Genomic DNA, 17,500 nt, shown 5'->3' with positions numbered 1-17,500 from the left:
CCAGCACGTCTCTCTGAATGTGTGTGTGTGTGTGTGTGTGTGTGTGTGTGTGAGTGCTAACTCTCTGAGTGTGTGTGTGTGTGTGTGTGTGTGTGTGTGTGTGTGTGTGTGTGTGTGTGTGTTGGCAGGTGTGTACCAGCACGTCTCTCTGAATGTGTGTGTGTGTGTGTGTGTGTGTGTGTGTGTGTGTGAGTGCTAACTCTCTGAGTGTGTGTGTGTGTGTGTGTGTGTGTTGGCAGGTGTGTACCAGCACGTCACGGGAGACATGCTGGGGGGCCACGCCATCAGGATCCTGGGCTGGGGGGAGGAGAACAGCACCCCCTACTGGCTGGCGGCCAACTCCTGGAACTTGGACTGGGGAGACAAGGGTGAGTGCCTGGGGAGACAAGGGTGAGTGCCTTTGGACTGGGGAGACAAGAGACTGGGGAGACAAGGGTGAGTGCCTTTGGACTGGGGAGACAAGAGACTGGGGAGACAAGGGTGAGTACCTTTGGACTGGGGAGACAAGGGTGAGTGCCTTTGGACTGGGGAGACAAGGGTGAGTGCCTTTGGACTGGGGAGACAAGGGTTAGTGCCTTTGGACTGGGGAGACAAGGGGCTGGGGAGACAAGGGTGAGTGACTGGGGAGACAAGGGTGAGTGCCTTTGCTTTATGCAGTCGTGCGCATTACAGCAAGGCAAGGCTAGGAATATTTAACACATTTCATAATGTAAAGGGATATTTATTAGTATAGCACCTTTCATAATGCAAAGGGTGTTTATTAGTATATATAGTACAGGTGTGTGTGTGTGAACGCATTCAACAGGTGTGTGTGTGTGTGTGTGAACGCACTCAACAGGTGTGTGTGTGTGTGTGAACGCACTCAACAGGTGTGTGTGTGTGTGTGTGTGTGTGAACGCACTCAACAGGTGTGTGTGTGTGTGTGTGTGAACACACTCAACAGGTGTGTGTGTGTGTGTGAACGCGCTCAACAGGTGTGTGTGTGTGTGAACGCACTCAACAGGTGTGTGTGTGTGTGTGTGTGTGAACGCACTCAACAGGTGTGTGTGTGTGTGTGTGAACACACTCAACAGGTGTGTGTGTGTGTGTGTGTGTGTGAACGCACTCAACAGGTGTGTGTTCACGGGTCCAAGGCGAGGCTCATGGTGCCTCTCACTCGGCCACAGCTCTGCTCTCCCTGTCAAACACACACACACACACACACACACACACACACACTCTCCCTGATAAATCCACATTCTCTCCCAGGCTACTTCAAGATCCTGAGGGGGAAGGACCACTGTGGCATCGAGTCTGAGATGGTGGCGGGCATCCCCCGCATGTAGAGACCACGCCCCCATGTGTAGAGGACACGCCCCCATGTGTAGAGGCCACGCCCTTGTGTGTAGAGGCCCCACCCCCTCTCTTCAGGTCTCTTCCTCCACAGCGGATGTGACACACACACACACACACACACACACACACACAAACACACACACACACACACACACACACACCCCTTCAGCAGAGACGGGCCTCGCTCACAGCCCTGGAGAGCCTGGATTGGAGCTGCCATACCTGATGGAATTGCCTGATTTAGAGTGTTTTCATAATCTGTTTATAAAATCGTTTCCAAATCATTTCTTTAAAGGAGCTGATATATATGCGGATATATGCCTGCCCCTGATGCATGCTGGTCTCTGTGGGGAGGTCATGTGACTCTTGACCCAAATGCTCCAAATAAAATAAATGCATCATAATTTACTCCAGAATATTTTGTTTGTGACTTTTAAAGTATGAGACGAAAGTGGAAAACAGGGTCAATTAATTACTTAAGTTCAGTCCATTTCAATTCAATTCAATATCGTTTGTGTAGCGGCAGAACAAGCTAATTGTTAGGTTTAGAATTGAGTAATAATGTCGTTACTCATTAAGAAGACAATAAGCGCTTTAGCAAGTGCAACAGGTGAAAGTTTTATTATAAAGACAGACAATGATGGAATAAAGAATTTGTTATTTTTATGAGACTTTGATCATTGAGTAACAGACTTTATTTGTATAGTACTTTTATAAGACTTTGATCATTGAGTAACAGACTTTATTTTTATAGTACTTTTGAGACATTCAGGAAAACAAAATGAAAACAGAACCAAACAATCAAACCAAGGCTAGACCACTCAATCCATGAGCTAAAAAAAACAATACACATCTCCTCAGGAAAAAAAACACGCCAGTGTAAAGAATTAAAAGATAAAATGCTCAGGAAAATAACACAACAGTGTAAAGAATTAAAAGATAAAATGCTCAGGAAAAGAACACATCCGTGTAAAGCATTAAAAGATAAAATGAATTGATAGAAACCAAAAGAATACAATAAAAAAAAAGAGAAGAGAAAAGTGTTCATTATGAGCTGGTTTGAAAAGATACATCTTCATCATCTTCATCTTCTTCATGACACACTGGTCACTCCACCGTAGAGCTGACACACTGGTCATCCAACGTGTCATCGATGGCCTGCAGGACGCTGTGGACGGCGCTGAGCAACAGGATGTCATTGTTGCAGTCGGTGTCCAGCTCCACAGCGTAGTTCTTCACCGGGAGCACGTGACACATGGGCATGCTCACAAACTCTGCTGCCTTCTGCATCTACAAAAGAAGAGTGAAGCACCTAGATGCATTAATGCCACAACTCATATCTCCTACTAAATCTAAACTCATATCTCCTTCTAACTCTAAACTCATATCTCCTTCTAACTCTAAACTCATATCTCCTACTAACTCTAAACTCATATCTCCTTCTAACTCTAAACTCATATCTCCTACTAGCTCTAAACTCATATCTCCCACTAACTCTAAACTCATATCTCCTACTAACTCTAAACTCATATCTCCTACTAACTCTAAACTCATATCTCCTAATAACTCTAATGCCACAACTCATATCTCCTTCTAACTCTAAACTCATATCTCCTTCTAACTCTAAACTCATATCTCCTTCTAACTCTAAACTCATATCTCCTACTAACTCTAAACTCATATCTCCTTCTAACTCTAAACTCATATCTCCTACTAGCTCTAAACTCATATCTCCCACTAACTCTAAACTCATATCTCCTACTAACTCTAAACTCATATCTCCTACTAACTCTAAACTCATATCTCCTACTAACTCTAAACTCATATCTCCTACTAACTCTAAACTCATATCTCCTTCTAACTCTAAACTCATATCTCCTACTAACTCTAAACTCATATCTCCTTCTAACTCTAAACTCATATCTCCTACTAACTCTAAACTCATATCTCCTTCTAACTCTAAACTCATATCTCCTACTAACTCTAAACTCATATCTCCTTCTAACTCTAAACTCATATCTCCTACTAACTCTAAACTCATATCTCCTTCTAACTCTAACTCATATCTCCTTCTAACTCTAAAACTATATCTCTTCTAAACTCTAATCATATCTCCTACTAACTCTAAACTCATATCTCCTTCTAACTCTAAACTCATATCTCCTACTACTCTAAACTCATATCTCCTTCTAACTCTAAACTCATATCTCCTACTAACTCTAAACTCATATCTCCTTCTAACTCTAAACTCATATTCTCCTACTACTCTAAACTCATATCTCCTACTAACTCTAAACTCATATCTCCTTCTAACTCTAAACTCATATCTCCTTCTAACTTAAACTCATATCTCCTTCTAACTCTAAACTCATATCTCCTTCTAACTCTAAACTCATATCCCTTCTAACTCTAAACTATATCTCCTACTTAACTCTAAACTCATATCTCTCTAACTCTAAACTCATATCTCCTTCTAACTCTAAACTCATATCTCCTTCTAACTCTAAACTCATATCTCCTCTAACTCTAACTCATATCTCCTTCTAACTCTAAACTCATATCTCCTTCTAACTCTAAACTCATATCTCCTTCTAACTCTAAACTCATATCTCCTTCTAACTCTAAACTCATATCTCCTACTAACTCTAAACTCATATCTCCTACTAACTCTAAACTCATATCTCCTAATAACTCTAAACTCATATCTCCTACTAACTCTAAACTCATATCTCCCACTAACTCTAAACTCATATCTCCTACTAACTCTAAACTCATATCTCCCACTAACTCTAAACTCATATCTCCTACTAACTCTAAACTCATATCTCCTACTAACTCTAAACTCATATCTCCTTCTAACTCTAAACTCATATCTCCTTCTAACTCTAAACTCATATCTCCTACTAACTCTAAACTCATATCTCCTACTAACTCTAAACTCATATCTCCTACTAACTCTAAACTCATATCTCCTACTAACTCTAAACTCATATCTCCTTCTAACTCTAAACTCACATCTCCTACTAACTCTAAACTCATATCTCCTTCTAACTCTAAACTCATATCTCCTACTAACTCTAAACTCATATCTCCTACTAACTCTAAACTCATATCTCCTTCTAACTCTAAACTCACATCTCCTACTAACTCTAAACTCATATCTCCTTCTAACTCTAAACTCATATCTCCTACTAACTCTAAACTCACATCTCCTACTAACTCTAAACTCATATCTCCTTCTAACTCTAAACTCATATCTCCTACTAACTCTAAACTCATATCTCCTACTAACTCTAAACTCATATCTCCCACTAACTCTAAACTCATATCTCCTACTAACTCTAAACTCATATCTCCTTCTAACTCTAAACTCATATCTCCTACTAACTCTAAACTCATATCTCCTTCTAACTCTAAACTCATATCTCCTACTAACTCTAAACTCATATCTCCTTCTAACTCTAAAACTCATATCTCCTACTAACTCTAAACTCATATCTCCTACTAACTCTAAACTCATATCTCCTTCTAACTCTAAACTCATATCTCCTTCTAACTCTAAACTCATATCTCCTTCTAACTCTAAACTCATATCTCCTTCTAACTCTAAACTCATATCTCCTTCTAACTCTAAACTCATATCTCCTACTAACTCTAAACTCATATCTCCTTCTAACTCTAAACTCATATCTCCTTCTAACTCTAAACTCATATCTCCTACTAACTCTAAACTCATATCTCCTTCTAACTCTAAACTCATATCTCCTTCTAACTCTAAACTCATATCTCCTACTAACTCTAAACTCATATCTCCTTCTAACTCTAAACTCATATCTCCTACTAACTCTAAACTCATATCTCCTTCTAACTCTAAACTCATATCTCCTTCTAACTCTAAACTCATATCTCCTACTAACTCTAAACTCATATCTCCTTACTAACTCTAAACTCATATCTCCCACTAACTCTAAACTCATATCTCCTTCTAACTCTAAACTCCATATCTCCTTCTAACTCTAAACTCATATCTCTTCTAACTCTAAACTCATATCTCCTAATAACTCTAAACTCATATCTCCTACTAACTCTAAACTCATATCTCCCACTAATCCTAACTCATATCTCCTACTAACTCTAAAACTCAATATCTCCCACTAACTCTAAACTCATATCTCCTACTAACTCTAAACTCATATCTCCTACTAACTCTAAACTCATATCTCCTTCTAACTCTAAACTCATATCTCCTTCTAACTCTAAACTCATATCTCCTACTAGCTCTAAACTCATATCTCCTTCTAACTCTAAACTCATATCTCCTACTAACTCTAAACTCATATCTCCTTCTAACTCTAAACTCATATCTCCTTCTAACTCTAAACTCATATCTCCTTCTAACTCTAAACTCATATCTCCTACTAGATCAGTGCACGTTTTTGTAAATTACGAGAAGGAGGGACAACATATTTTCCTCTCATTTAAAACACAGGTTGACCCTTGACCCCAGTCATGTCTGTGACTGTTTAAAACACAGGTTGACCCTTGACCCCAGTCAAGCCTGTGAGTGTTTAAAACACAGGTTGACCCCAGTCTCTCCTCTGACCTTGTTTAAAACACAGGTTGACCCCAGTCAAGCCTGTGACTGTTTAAAACACAGGTTGACCCCAGTCTCTCCTCTGACCTTGTTTAAAACACAGGTTGACCCTTGACCCCAGTCATGCCTGTGACCTTGTTTAAAACACAGGTTGACCCCAGTCTCTCCTGTGACCTTGTTTTAAACACAGGTTGACCCTTGACCCCAGTCTCTCCTGTAATGTTACCTTGTCCTTCACGGCGCGGCTGGCGTAGACATACTTCATATCCTCTGCATGGCACAGCTGGTCAACATGAGTCAGCAGGACTATCTGTGGAACATCTGGGAAACAAACAAACACAAACAAGGAACATCTACAGCGTCAGCAGCACTCTCTGTGGAACATCTGGGAAACAAACACAAACAAGGAGCATTTAGAGCACAACCACCTAGGCAGCCCCCCCCCCCCCACACACACACACCTTCACATTTGTCAATTATGGCGTTCATATAGAATATCTAAATAAATATTTACAAACCCACCCAGGTCAGAAATCTTGGCTTGAAGCATCCTTATTGTCTTCTGCAGATCACCATCGTAAGTAGTGATCTTGCGGGCGTCCAGGACAAAGAGGACACAGTGGATTCTATCCTTGATGCCTGGTTCAGCCCTGTAGCCAGAGGTCTGGCTGTTGCAAGGTGTGTCTGACTGGAACTGGTTAGAGGGGACAGATACAGATACTACAGTTAGCATGGGTCTAAACCCTGACAGATACACACACTAAAGTTAGCATGGGTCTAAACCCTGACAGATGCAGACACTAAAGTTAGCATGGGTCTAAACCCTGACAGACACTAAAGTTAGCATGGGTCTAAACCCTGACTGATATAAATACTAAAGTTGGCATGGGTCTAAACCCTGACAGATGCAGACACTAAAGTTAGCATGGGGTCTAAACCCTGACTGATATAAACATTTAAGTTAGCATGGGTCTAACCCTGACTGATATAAACATTAGAGTTAGCATGGGTCTAAACCCTGACAGTTATAGACACTAAAGTTAGCATGGGTCTAAACCCTGACTGATGCAGACACTAAAGTCAGCATGGGTCTAAACCCTGACTGATATAAACATTAGAGTTAGCATGGTCTAAACCCTGACAGTTATAGACACTAAGTTAGCAATGGTCTAAACCCTGACTGATGCAGGACACTAAAGTTAGCATGGGTCTAACCCTGACAGATACTAGAGTTAGCATGGGTCTAAACCCTGACTGATATAAACACTGAAAGTTAGCATGGGTCTAAACCCTGACTGATATAAACACTAAAGTTAGCATGGGTCTAAACCCTGACAGATATAAACATTAGAGTTAGCATGTAGCATATTCAGTGTATTTTCCAACACATCATGTATTCCTCTGCCCCTCCTCCTTCCATGGAGTGGTGTTTTGTGTGGTGTGTGGTGTGTGTGTGTGTGTGGTGTGTGAGTGTGTGTGTGTGTGTGGTGTGTGTGTGTGTGTGTGTGTGTATGTGGTGTGTGTGTGTGTGTGTGAGTGTGTGGGGTGTGTGTGTGTGTGTGTGGTGTGGTGGTGTGTATTTCTCTGCCCATCCTCCATCCACGTACGCTGTAGCCCTCAGGGCACGTGTCCCTTAACGACGGCCAAGCATCAGATACGCTCAGACCAGCTGACTCCCCCTCTCCTAACGCCATCACCTCACAAAGGGTCAGTGATGTGGGAGAGCCCCCTCGTCCGGCCCGGATGATGCTGGACTTCAGCTGCAAAAGATACTCAGAATGCTCAACAATGTAGTTTTGGTTTTTATACATCTTTTAGTCCTTTCTAACTTTAGCAACTTCGCCTTATCATCTGGAAACTGAACATATATATGGTATATAAGGGTTGCTCTTAAACCTAGGCTTAGCACCAACTGCATGTAAGATTGTGTTCATTTCTAAAACTGTGAGACATTGCCAGTGCACGCATGCACACACACATTAACATTTTACATTTAGTCATTTAGCAGACGCTTTTATCCAAAGCGACTTACAAGGATGTATACACATTTTTTACATTTACACTGATGGCACACTGCACATCAGGAGCAATTAGGGGTTCGGTGTCTTGCTCAAGGACGCTTCGACAGGGAATCTTCTGCAACCTTCTGATTACTAAACGACTTCTCTACCACCGTACCACTGTCGCCCGCCACACACACATGCGCACGCATGCATGCATGCACACACACGCGCACACACACACACACACACACACACACACACACATGGGCACGCATGCATGCATGCACACACACACGCGTGCGCGCATGCACACACACACACACACACACACACACGCCAGTGTTCCTGATGTTCTGTGTTTCTCTGGGCGGCGCTTTAGTGAATTTCATTCTAAGCGTGACATTCACACCCCGACTGGGTCATGAAAATAGAATTAAAAAACAGAATTGAATTGTAGAGCGAAACTCCTTTATTCAATCTGGCACTTCCTGCTCGGCTGCTCCGTCACAACAATCAGTGGCAAGATCTCTCCATGCCTAGAACTGTAGTATTAGACATAGCCCTAGCTACAGTCTATAAGCAATGATCAGTGTTGCAACATTCGATCTGGTTTCCCCCCCCCCCCATTCCTTTCCACTGCAGCAAAACAGATTAGTAAACTATTAGTAGGCAACTGAGAGCATGTTACGGCGTGCAGAGAGCAGAGCCTCATGGTGTGTGTGTGTGTGTGTGTGTGTGTGTGTGTGTGTGGTGTGTGTGCTCAGGGGCGGAGATCCCATTTCTTTTGTAGGGGGGGGGACAATACATGGTAAAATTTCAGACAGTAATTCCTGGGGGGGGGGGGGGGGGGTACATGAAAAAATCGCCCTCTCTCTCTTTGCTGTCTTCGTACTGCGTTTGCTACCTCGCAGGACTAGACAGCTAGCTAACACTTGTCTTTGCAGAAATAAAGATGATGAATTTCAAGTGAATCCACAAGTCTTGTTTTTCTTGAGTTTACTGAAGTTATAAGCATGCAATTATTCATACAGGATGTTTAATTTTGTAAAACTGTCTGGAACAGACAGAAATAAAGAGATACATACATTTCACATCAAATAATGTGGCATAAAGGTAGCACAATACCACGAGAGCTAGCATAACTTGGCTGCTAAATACCGAATTCTCTTTTAACATTTACAAACAGAAATTGTCTAAGCGGCATTAAATGTACCAACACAAAATATCTACTCACAGACAAATAATGTCCAAAGTTCACACGCTCGATCTTTACTGAAGCGACTTTCAACATGTAACCTAACTTCACCGGTGCAGAGGTGGAGGTACTGTTGCAGAAATATTCCACCATGGCTATATCCACACGATTGAGTTTAGTGCTTATTTATTTATTCAATGCCATTTGCAGTTTTCGTGTAGTGCTTTTATTTTTGTTAAGACCTCACGATGCCTCGTAGAATCATGACTATAAATGTGAAACTTAATTGTTTATGATACAAATATTCTCGTATTATTATTATTATAATTATTTAAATCCGAGGATGTCTGTAGAATTGATGTGAACGCAATCACCAATGATTTCTCACGAATTCAGCCCTTAAGAACATGTGCATACTCCAATCTGGCTGATTTACGACTGCTGTTTAGCGTTCCTAAATTCTGTTCAAAGTTAAGAACAAATCCCAGATGAGATAACTTTCATGAATGCCAGAATTGTCCCGGGAACTTCGTAAGTGGAGTTAAGAAGAAATGAACTGTTAAATGCGTTCGAGAATGAGGTCCAATGTCTGTCAACCTCTTTATATATCGTGTAGCATAGCGGCAGTGACTGGGGAGAGAGGAGGAAAAAGAGTGAGTGAGTGTGAGTGTGCTTTGTCCAAAATCAGCCTCTTTTTAATCAGCACACCGGTTAAACTACTAGCTAATGATTGTTAACAAGCTCAAGTTTGAGCTTTTGGACAAAGCAGGAGAAATGTCCCTTTTCATGTTACAAGCCTGTGCTTGTTGAACAAGTGGTGTGATAAATTACTAACTGGCTTTTACTTGTAGAGGTTCTACTGGTGTGGTTGGTTTCCTCACAATCTGACCGTGTACTGGGCTGATTGACTAAAACACGGAGCTGCCGGTAGCCTGGCTCGTTGGAAATAGCATGTGAACCAAACCACTTTGAGGAATAGGGGGATCAGGATTTTTCAACACTTAAAAAACACATTGTTTTACGTTTATAATTAGCACCGCTTGTGTTGTCAGGCTTTTATTTAATATTACTATATTATTCAAAATGCATTATTTGTGTTTACAATGTTTGTTGGAGGGGACAACTTTATGGTAGGGGGGACACGCCCCCCCTGGGATCTCCGCCTATGTTTGTGTGCTGGATGTAGTTGTGTTCCGGAATGCAATGCGAATGTGAGAGTGATGTATTGCTTCATTCCGTGTTACTGTTCGAATTGGGAACGCCCTGTGGTTAGCGACAGTCCCAATCCACTCAACTCCCATGTTGGAGTCGTGGCCTACCTTCTTAAAATGCCCTGGTGCTCCTGCGCCGCTGGCGGGCATGTGAGTCGTGCGTTTAAACATGACAGACCTCACGGAGTTGACAAAGCTGGACTTTCCCGACCCCGTTGGTCCCAGCAAAAGAACCCTTACGCTGTTCAAAGACTCAATAAATACTTTGTGGGACACAAAGCTCTCTCTGAAGTCTTCCCTGGTTCTGAAAAGAGCATTAAGCAGGAGATAAGGAGGAGAAGGGGGTTCCGGTGTGTTACATTTTAAATCGTTTGATGTATTTTGGTGGGCTACCTTTCGGTCCAAGACACCTCCCTCCAAGGGGAAGGCAATACATCCCCAATGCCTAAGTAATTAACACGAGACATGTTGACTCAAATAGCGGGAAATGAAACAATTGGCTATAACATCTAGCAATTTCGCAATTTGCCAAATACACCCAAAGCTGTCCTCTCACCTGTAACACGAAACAGCTCCAAATCCTTGAAACCTGCGTCCCCTTTCGTGATATTGTAGCACTCATCTGGCCAGCCTGTGTTGAACACTTCATCAGAGGAGAAGTACACAAGCAAACAGCTCTCTTTGGACACAGATTCCGTTCTGAGCTTAAAGGAGTTCCCGAACTCGTAGTTGTAGTATCCTTGACTGATATTAATTTTGGAGTCATCTTCTGGAGAAATTTTAGTCGCATTTGTTGTGGTCACATCGAATAGAAATGCGTTCTCGTCGTGTCCTTGGTTTGTAGGAGGTTTATTCATATATGCCCCTCTGACTACACCCGATGACAGATATACGACAAAGACAAACGGTCCGACGCCATGGAATCTATTAGGAAATGTAGAATTAAGTTCAGTGGCTTTGTAAAGCAGATGGAGTCTGACAGGCTCAGGAAAGAGTTTCAACAGCTGATGTTCCCTTTCTAAATCTAGTGTGGATATTACAGAAGTCGACATTTTATCACCGACCGAGTCTTGGGAAGCGGCTCAACTAAAGAGTGGATTCTTTATGCCCCTCCTAAAAGAGGAAGTATCGAGTGGTTATGGAGAATCAAAACCGAGCCTCACGCAATCTGTGATAGAGATCATTTCGAAACACTGTTAATGACTTAAGGATATATTTACCAGGTGCCTTGTATTAATAATTACCTGGTATGAAATCATGTGCTTATGTTAGCAGAACATGGCTTTTCTGTGTTTCTGTATGTGTGTGTGTAACTTAGATTATAAGGTGCCACTTAGTTTGCGTATGTGTAAGAGCATATTTCAGAGCTGCCAACTCTCACGGTTCACCGTGTGACACACGCTTTTGCATGTTTTCACACGCACTCACGCCACACATCCAGTTTTCTCACGCAAAAAAAAATATCTGATTTTGGGCCGAGAAGCGTTCGTTCCTTTTCAAACTCCCCGACGGTAAATGGCGCTAAGGAGCGCATCTGTAACCATATTCGCTGCATAGACATCCTATTTACTCCAAAGAGTCCCGAAGTTAGCGACAAAAGAATAGTTACTGTCGCTACAAAGACAGAAACTCGGGAAGAGAATCCATCGCTGAAGAAAATCTTCATCTCCAATCTGAGCAAAGACTAGGTATGTTAATGACATGTGGTTCAATGAAGTACTCACTCTCTTAAACTGTAAATCTTGAAATAAATTATTCGTTTGTGTTTGTGCGTGTGCACTTGATTTTGTGTGGTGAATGTAAACTCAGCTGTCATAACAAGCAGCAGGAGAGCACTTTGTTAACCTTGTGGTATACTGCATGCTCAAAACATCATAGCATTGTTTATTTAGGCTACTCACATAGCATTTATCTTTTTATTAACAGGCCAAAGAAAAAGACTCACTCTGAAGACTTTTCCAAACAGCACTTTGAACAGGTAAGATGTATTCCAAAGAATTTAACATAAGACATTTGTCTTTCTTTTTGGCAGGTGTGGCTTGGCTACATCTGTTGCTTTTATTCATGCATGCATATATTGGGTCATACATGATGCAAACTATGCATCTTGTATCTGAACTTTGTTACAGTATACTTACAGTATTAATCAAAACAAAATATGGTATGTTTTTCCATTTTGTTCTTGGTTCATTTTCCATAGGTGACAGGAGCCAAAGAATTTGAGAGGCTTGCTGCCGTCGCCAAGCTGGTCCTGGTGTTGCCCCATTCGAATGCAGATGCTGAGAGGGTGTTTTCAGTGTTCAGTGGGACTGAACAAAACTAAGACCAGAAATAGCCTGGCATTGGATGGCACCCTGTCTTCAATAATGGCCATAAAGATGGCTGACCTGGAGCCCTATTTGAGATGGGAGCCCCCCTCTGAGGTCATCAAGGCCTCCAAGAAGGCCACAGGCCAGTACAACCTTGCCCACAGATCTTAGAAAATGACTAACCAGGTTCTGATCTGCATCTGATACCTCATTTTTAGTTATTTTTGTCATGTGTTGATCCATTGTATTGCTTAAAAAGGCTACTGTTTAAGCACTTTTTTTGTTTGATGGAACATGTGTTGGGAGGCTTTGAATAATGAAAAATATTTCTCCCTAACTAATCTTGTGTCATTTTTTGCTGAACATAAATCATTAAGTGCTCTTAAGAATACAATTATTAACAATATAGGTAAGGTTTCAGTTAATAATTAGTTTAATACCATTGTAATCAAAATGTCAATCAACCTACCTTGGTCAAATCCAAAACACAGGTCTATTAATTAGGCTATATTGTGGTACATAGACAGTCATTGAGGCACAACAATAGTTTTCTGGTTGAATGTTCAGCTCAAGTCTAGAAGGCCCTACAAGTCCTGATCAGATGAACATGAATCAGAATAAGTTCAGGTATTGCACATCTTTAGCATACCACCCAAAAATCCACTAGAATGCAGGAAATAACATCTACTTAAACCAAAATGTCCTGGGGGTGGACCTTCAGCTATGTCTTTGCTTCACAGAATGTAACCAATGTTGTCCATCTCCAGTAGGCCGCCCCTATTAACGAGTTTGAGCCCCACAAACCACAAGAATGCAGGGCACAACATGGGTACAACGCCAAATTAATTCCAATTCCCTGATATTTGAGCCACCAATGTGTGTGGCTGCGTGCGCGGCAACATTTTGGTCACCCCCCGACAAAATCTCACTTTCACTTTTTGAAATGTTGGCAGCTCTGATATTTGGACCAGAGGTAATGAACTGACATCTTCACAAGACAGAAAGCATAGTAAGATATCCTCGGACGTCAGAGACCCACCACGTGGTTGTGCTTGCTGACAAATAGTTTTGGCGTCAGATAACGCTAACTTCGATCTATATAAACCTTGTGCGATGTGTTTAATATTGCTTCTCTCTCGCCTGCTGCAGTCTGGAAGTAGACTGACCTGCCGGGATGTGGGTGAGCCCGACGAGCTTGTTGTTGCTGTTTAATAAATATACTTATATGCAACTAAGGAGTCCTGACGTAACTTGAGTGAATTTTACTATCTGTAACTAGGAGAAATTGAAAAACTAGTATAATTTAAAGTAGGCTCTAAGTCAGCCACTAAGAGAGAGGGCCAGAGCCATTTTATTTTATTTATTCAAATTGTATTTAGTTATTGTATCATTTGTTCTCTACTGTAGTCCAACTCCAGTCCAGTAAGTGGCGCTTGCGGGTAGGTTTCTCAGCCATCAAATGGAAAGAAGAAGACGAGATAAAGAGAAGAAAGTTCAGTGGAGCTAGTGATAGTAAGCAACGATAGGCGGCAAAATGGCAGCAAATAAAATTAAGTTTTAAAATTAGGTTTGCCAATTATTTCAATGTTTTGCACATGTGCTGCTAACTAGTCTAGATAAATATAATCTAGGCTATATTGCATCTACACATTTTAGTAATTCTGTTGCAGTAATTTTAGCAGACTCATCTTGCAAATAACCTCATGTAATGAGAAATCAGAATCAGAATCAGAATAGTATTTATTGCCAAGTAGGTTTACAATAAGTACTACAATACAAAAAGCAGGGCAGGAGTGCAAAAGTGGATGTGCAATGTGCAGTGTGCAATGTAGTGTGTGTTAACATAACACAGGCTTGAGGTGTGGGGGCGGGATAAGTGTCCACGTCAGGTGGGGGTCCCGGGCCTTGTTAATAAGGCCAACGGCAGCCGGGTCAATGAAATGAGAAAATGGCCTATTAGCTATACACCCTCTGCAGACCTGAGGAATCCATGCACCGCGTGTGTGTGTGTGTGTGCAGCTCATAGGTCATAATACACCCTCTGCCTTACATACAGACCTGATGAATCCATGCACCGCACGTGTGTGTGTGTCAGTGTGTGTGTGTGTGTTGCCGGTGCTCCTGATCTCACTGACCTTTGACCCGTCTGATCTCACTGACCTTTGACCCGTCTGATCTCCTGATCTCACTGACCTTTGACCCGTCTGATCTCACTGACCTTTGACCCGTCCGGTAAAAGGGCAAACAGTAGTGTACGCGTGGAAGTCCAAGTAGAGATAGAGAGAGCACTTTAACCCTAACATTAGTGTGTGTGTGTGTGTGTGTGTGTGTGTGAGAGCACTTTAACCTTTAACCCTAACATCAGTGTGTGTGTGTGTGTGTGTGTGTGTGTGTGTGTGTGTGAGAGCACTTTAACCTTTAACCCTAACATTAGTGTGTGTGTGTGTGAGAGAGCACCTAACCTTGTGTGTGTGTGTGTGTCTCATCTAGATTTCATTTCACCCTCATATGAAGGGGGCCCAGTTTGTTGTTTTCTCAGTGGGTGATTGGCCAAGTGTATTTTTATATCCGACCGTTCAGCTCTCAGTTTCACACAGGTGGAATGACTCATGTCACACCTTTTTCTCACATTTTGAATATGTCCTTTCCCAGAATTTATACTGTTTGCACTAGCAGTAATACTTATCAGAAAATTGCACTACCTGTAACTCCATCACGGGGTTGTATGTAGGTTAGTATAGGTTAGCATAGTTTATTATATGTGTATTATATGTTATATGTATATATGTTAGTATTATATGTATGGGCTGCTATATGTATATTTAGTATTATATGTATAGGTTGTTATATGTTTAGCACATCGTATTGTATATTTATCTTGTATATTGAGTAAGGTTATTTAGGTTATTATATGTTTATATGTTTATTATGTGTAAATTATGTTCATAGTACTTGTGCAGAGTGTACGTCATGGTTTGTTATGTTATAGTATGTGATGTTATGGTATGGTAGGTTTGGGCGGCGCCTTGTCATAAGAATTTCAGTGCAGGGTCTGACCGTGTGTCATTTTGTGCATCTGACAAATAAAAGACTTGTTGTAACTTGTAAAATGGCCTTTTTCAGCTGAACACTAATAGGTTCTTTGCATATAAAAAAAAAGGCATTTCAAGTATTCTCAGCCTCTGCGCTTAGTGTGAATTTAAAAGCACAAACAGTTTGATATATGAGCATTATTTTCTTCTTCGTGTTTTTTACATGGTATGAAAACAAATCAATAGATTTCGACTTTTACTTTGAAGAAGTTACGAATGGCGGCCATATTGACGTTTTCCTTATTGTCGCTGGCTTCATTCCGTACCGTATTCACCCCGGTATCTAGTCGTATCTGGCTTCACCCCGGTATCCAGTCGTTGTCGTATCCACAACAAATGAACTTTGGTCTACAGTCCGCTGCCCTCTTAATGCCCCTCGAACGGAAGCCTAAATGATGAGGTTAACTTTAGAGTGATTCTGCGTCGACAGCGTACGGAGCTCCAGTCGAACTAGGACGAAGATAGAGGACTCATCAACTGGAAACGCAACTGTTGATGTTTCTTCTTAAGGCAGGTATACAGCTGTTCTTTGAGTCCCCATCTATCTAGTCCCAGTCTCGATTTGGCTGGTTAGCGTGACTGAAACGGTGAATGTCTGATATCATAATACTTGACTGTTCTCAATGTATTGTTGTGTTTGTGTCTAGATGTAACTGAAATTGTTATCTGTCTTTTTGTATAACTGTCTTAGATAGTTACTTTACCGTGAATTGGTTAGCCATAGGTAGCGATAGCTCGCTAATTAACGTTAGCTAACTTTCTGCCTTGCCGGTATAGCTCTTATTTCTCCCTGGAAGAAATGATGGTGGTAAAAGTTAACGCTAGACAAAACTATTTGCCTTAACTTTCATGGCTCTGACAAGTCTCCTTCTAGTCCTTGACTGGTTTCCATTTCCTTGTGTGTTATTGTAGATAAACCAATTAAAACTAAGGATTAAAGTAAGGGATTTATATTACCGGCTGAACAGAGCTTTCATAGCTATCTCTTCAGTGATCTTTACAGGTAACGTTAGTTACACCAGCCAGTGACGTTATTCAGCTTTTATGTTGACTTAAAGAGGTATGATAGACGGAAACAAGCGAACACGAATGTGAGACACATTACAGCCAAAGCACGTTAATAAACTCTGAATTAACATTTAGCAAAGTTATCTCTCCTAGCTTGCAAAGTAGCGAAAACTCGGCCTCTTCAGTGTGGTTGGCTGATGTTACCCCGAGTGAGGAGAGGACATTGGCCCTCATTCTCGAACATTTTCTGAAGTTTCTTCTGAAATGTTTCTTACGGGCTTCGGAAAAACAACGTAAGCAAAAGACATCCGCCAAATTCATGCACGCTTGAAAATGCGGTCCTACGCAGCAGAAGTTTTCTGGGCTGTGCTCCCCCGGAAGAGTTTTCTTAAATTGAAAGCGCGTTCTCGTGCTCCTGAATTTGCATACATACACGCCCTGCCAGCTCCTTATAAGGGCACGCAACCGTAGTGACGTGTGCAGTCGGAATCGACCGACTCTACACGAAAGCAACTCGTAAACGAGTCATGTCAAAGCGGTTTCGTGTACATTACATTTAGTCATTTAGCAGACACTTTTGTCCAAAGCGACGTACAAGGGATAGAACAGTCAAGCTACGAGCAATAGAGACCTAGTGTAACAATAAATACTACTTTACATAAGAAATAGAAAAACGAAATAGGAAATAAAAACGAAGTGCAGGAATGTAACTGCTATAAGTGCAAGTTAAGCACTAGTCGAAGTGCCAGTTAG

At 41.4% G+C, this 17,500-nt stretch overlaps 2 protein-coding genes across 3 annotated transcripts in view; one reads left to right on the top strand and one right to left on the bottom strand.

Annotated features, from left to right (window-relative positions):
• Window positions 1-1,458, top strand: part of LOC122131160 (cathepsin B-like) — a 12,061-nt gene extending 10,603 nt beyond the window's left edge. The window contains exons 10-12 of one of the 2 annotated variants that reach the window (XM_042706078.1): window positions 240-368; window positions 1,249-1,348; window positions 1,391-1,458. In XM_042706078.1, coding sequence (XP_042562012.1) covers window positions 240-368; window positions 1,249-1,325 — 206 coding nt within the window. In that variant the 3' untranslated portion in view covers window positions 1,326-1,348; window positions 1,391-1,458. The remainder of the gene's footprint in view (window positions 1-239; window positions 369-1,248; window positions 1,349-1,390) is intronic. The other variant, XM_042706077.1, reaches the window with a different exon arrangement.
• Window positions 1,459-2,159: 701 nt separating this feature from the next.
• LOC122131161 (interferon-induced protein 44-like) lies at window positions 2,160-11,195 on the bottom strand. The gene is made up of 7 exons (XM_042706079.1): window positions 10,895-11,195; window positions 10,732-10,783; window positions 10,447-10,642; window positions 7,533-7,689; window positions 6,452-6,673; window positions 6,156-6,250; window positions 2,160-2,625 (listed from the first exon to the last, which is right to left on the bottom strand). Exons 1-7 carry the CDS (start codon window positions 11,193-11,195, stop codon window positions 2,443-2,445), a joined length of 1,206 nt encoding a protein of 401 aa, XP_042562013.1. The 3' UTR covers window positions 2,160-2,442.
• Between the last annotated feature and the right edge of the window lie 6,305 nt (window positions 11,196-17,500).

Source organism: Clupea harengus, unplaced genomic scaffold, assembly GCF_900700415.2.
Source record: "Clupea harengus unplaced genomic scaffold, Ch_v2.0.2, whole genome shotgun sequence".
NCBI classification, from domain to species: Eukaryota; Metazoa; Chordata; class Actinopteri; order Clupeiformes; family Clupeidae; genus Clupea; species Clupea harengus.
Note: the sequence above shows the minus strand (reverse complement) of the source record. Positions and strands in the feature narration are given on the sequence as shown.

Bases quoted from the DNA above. Each gene is read 5' to 3' on its own strand.
- LOC122131161 (XM_042706079.1), bottom strand. From the start codon at position 11,195: ATGAATAAACCTCCTACAAACCAAGGACACGACGAGAACGCATTTCTA. The intron at 7,690-10,446 runs GTAGGCCACGAC...TATCTTTTGCAG, and splicing joins CACCAGGGCATTTTAAGAAG to CTGAAGTCCAGCATCATCCG. The intron at 6,251-6,451 runs GTGGGTTTGTAA...TTTGTTTCCCAG, and splicing joins AGCCAAGATTTCTGACCTGG to ATGTTCCACAGATAGTCCTG.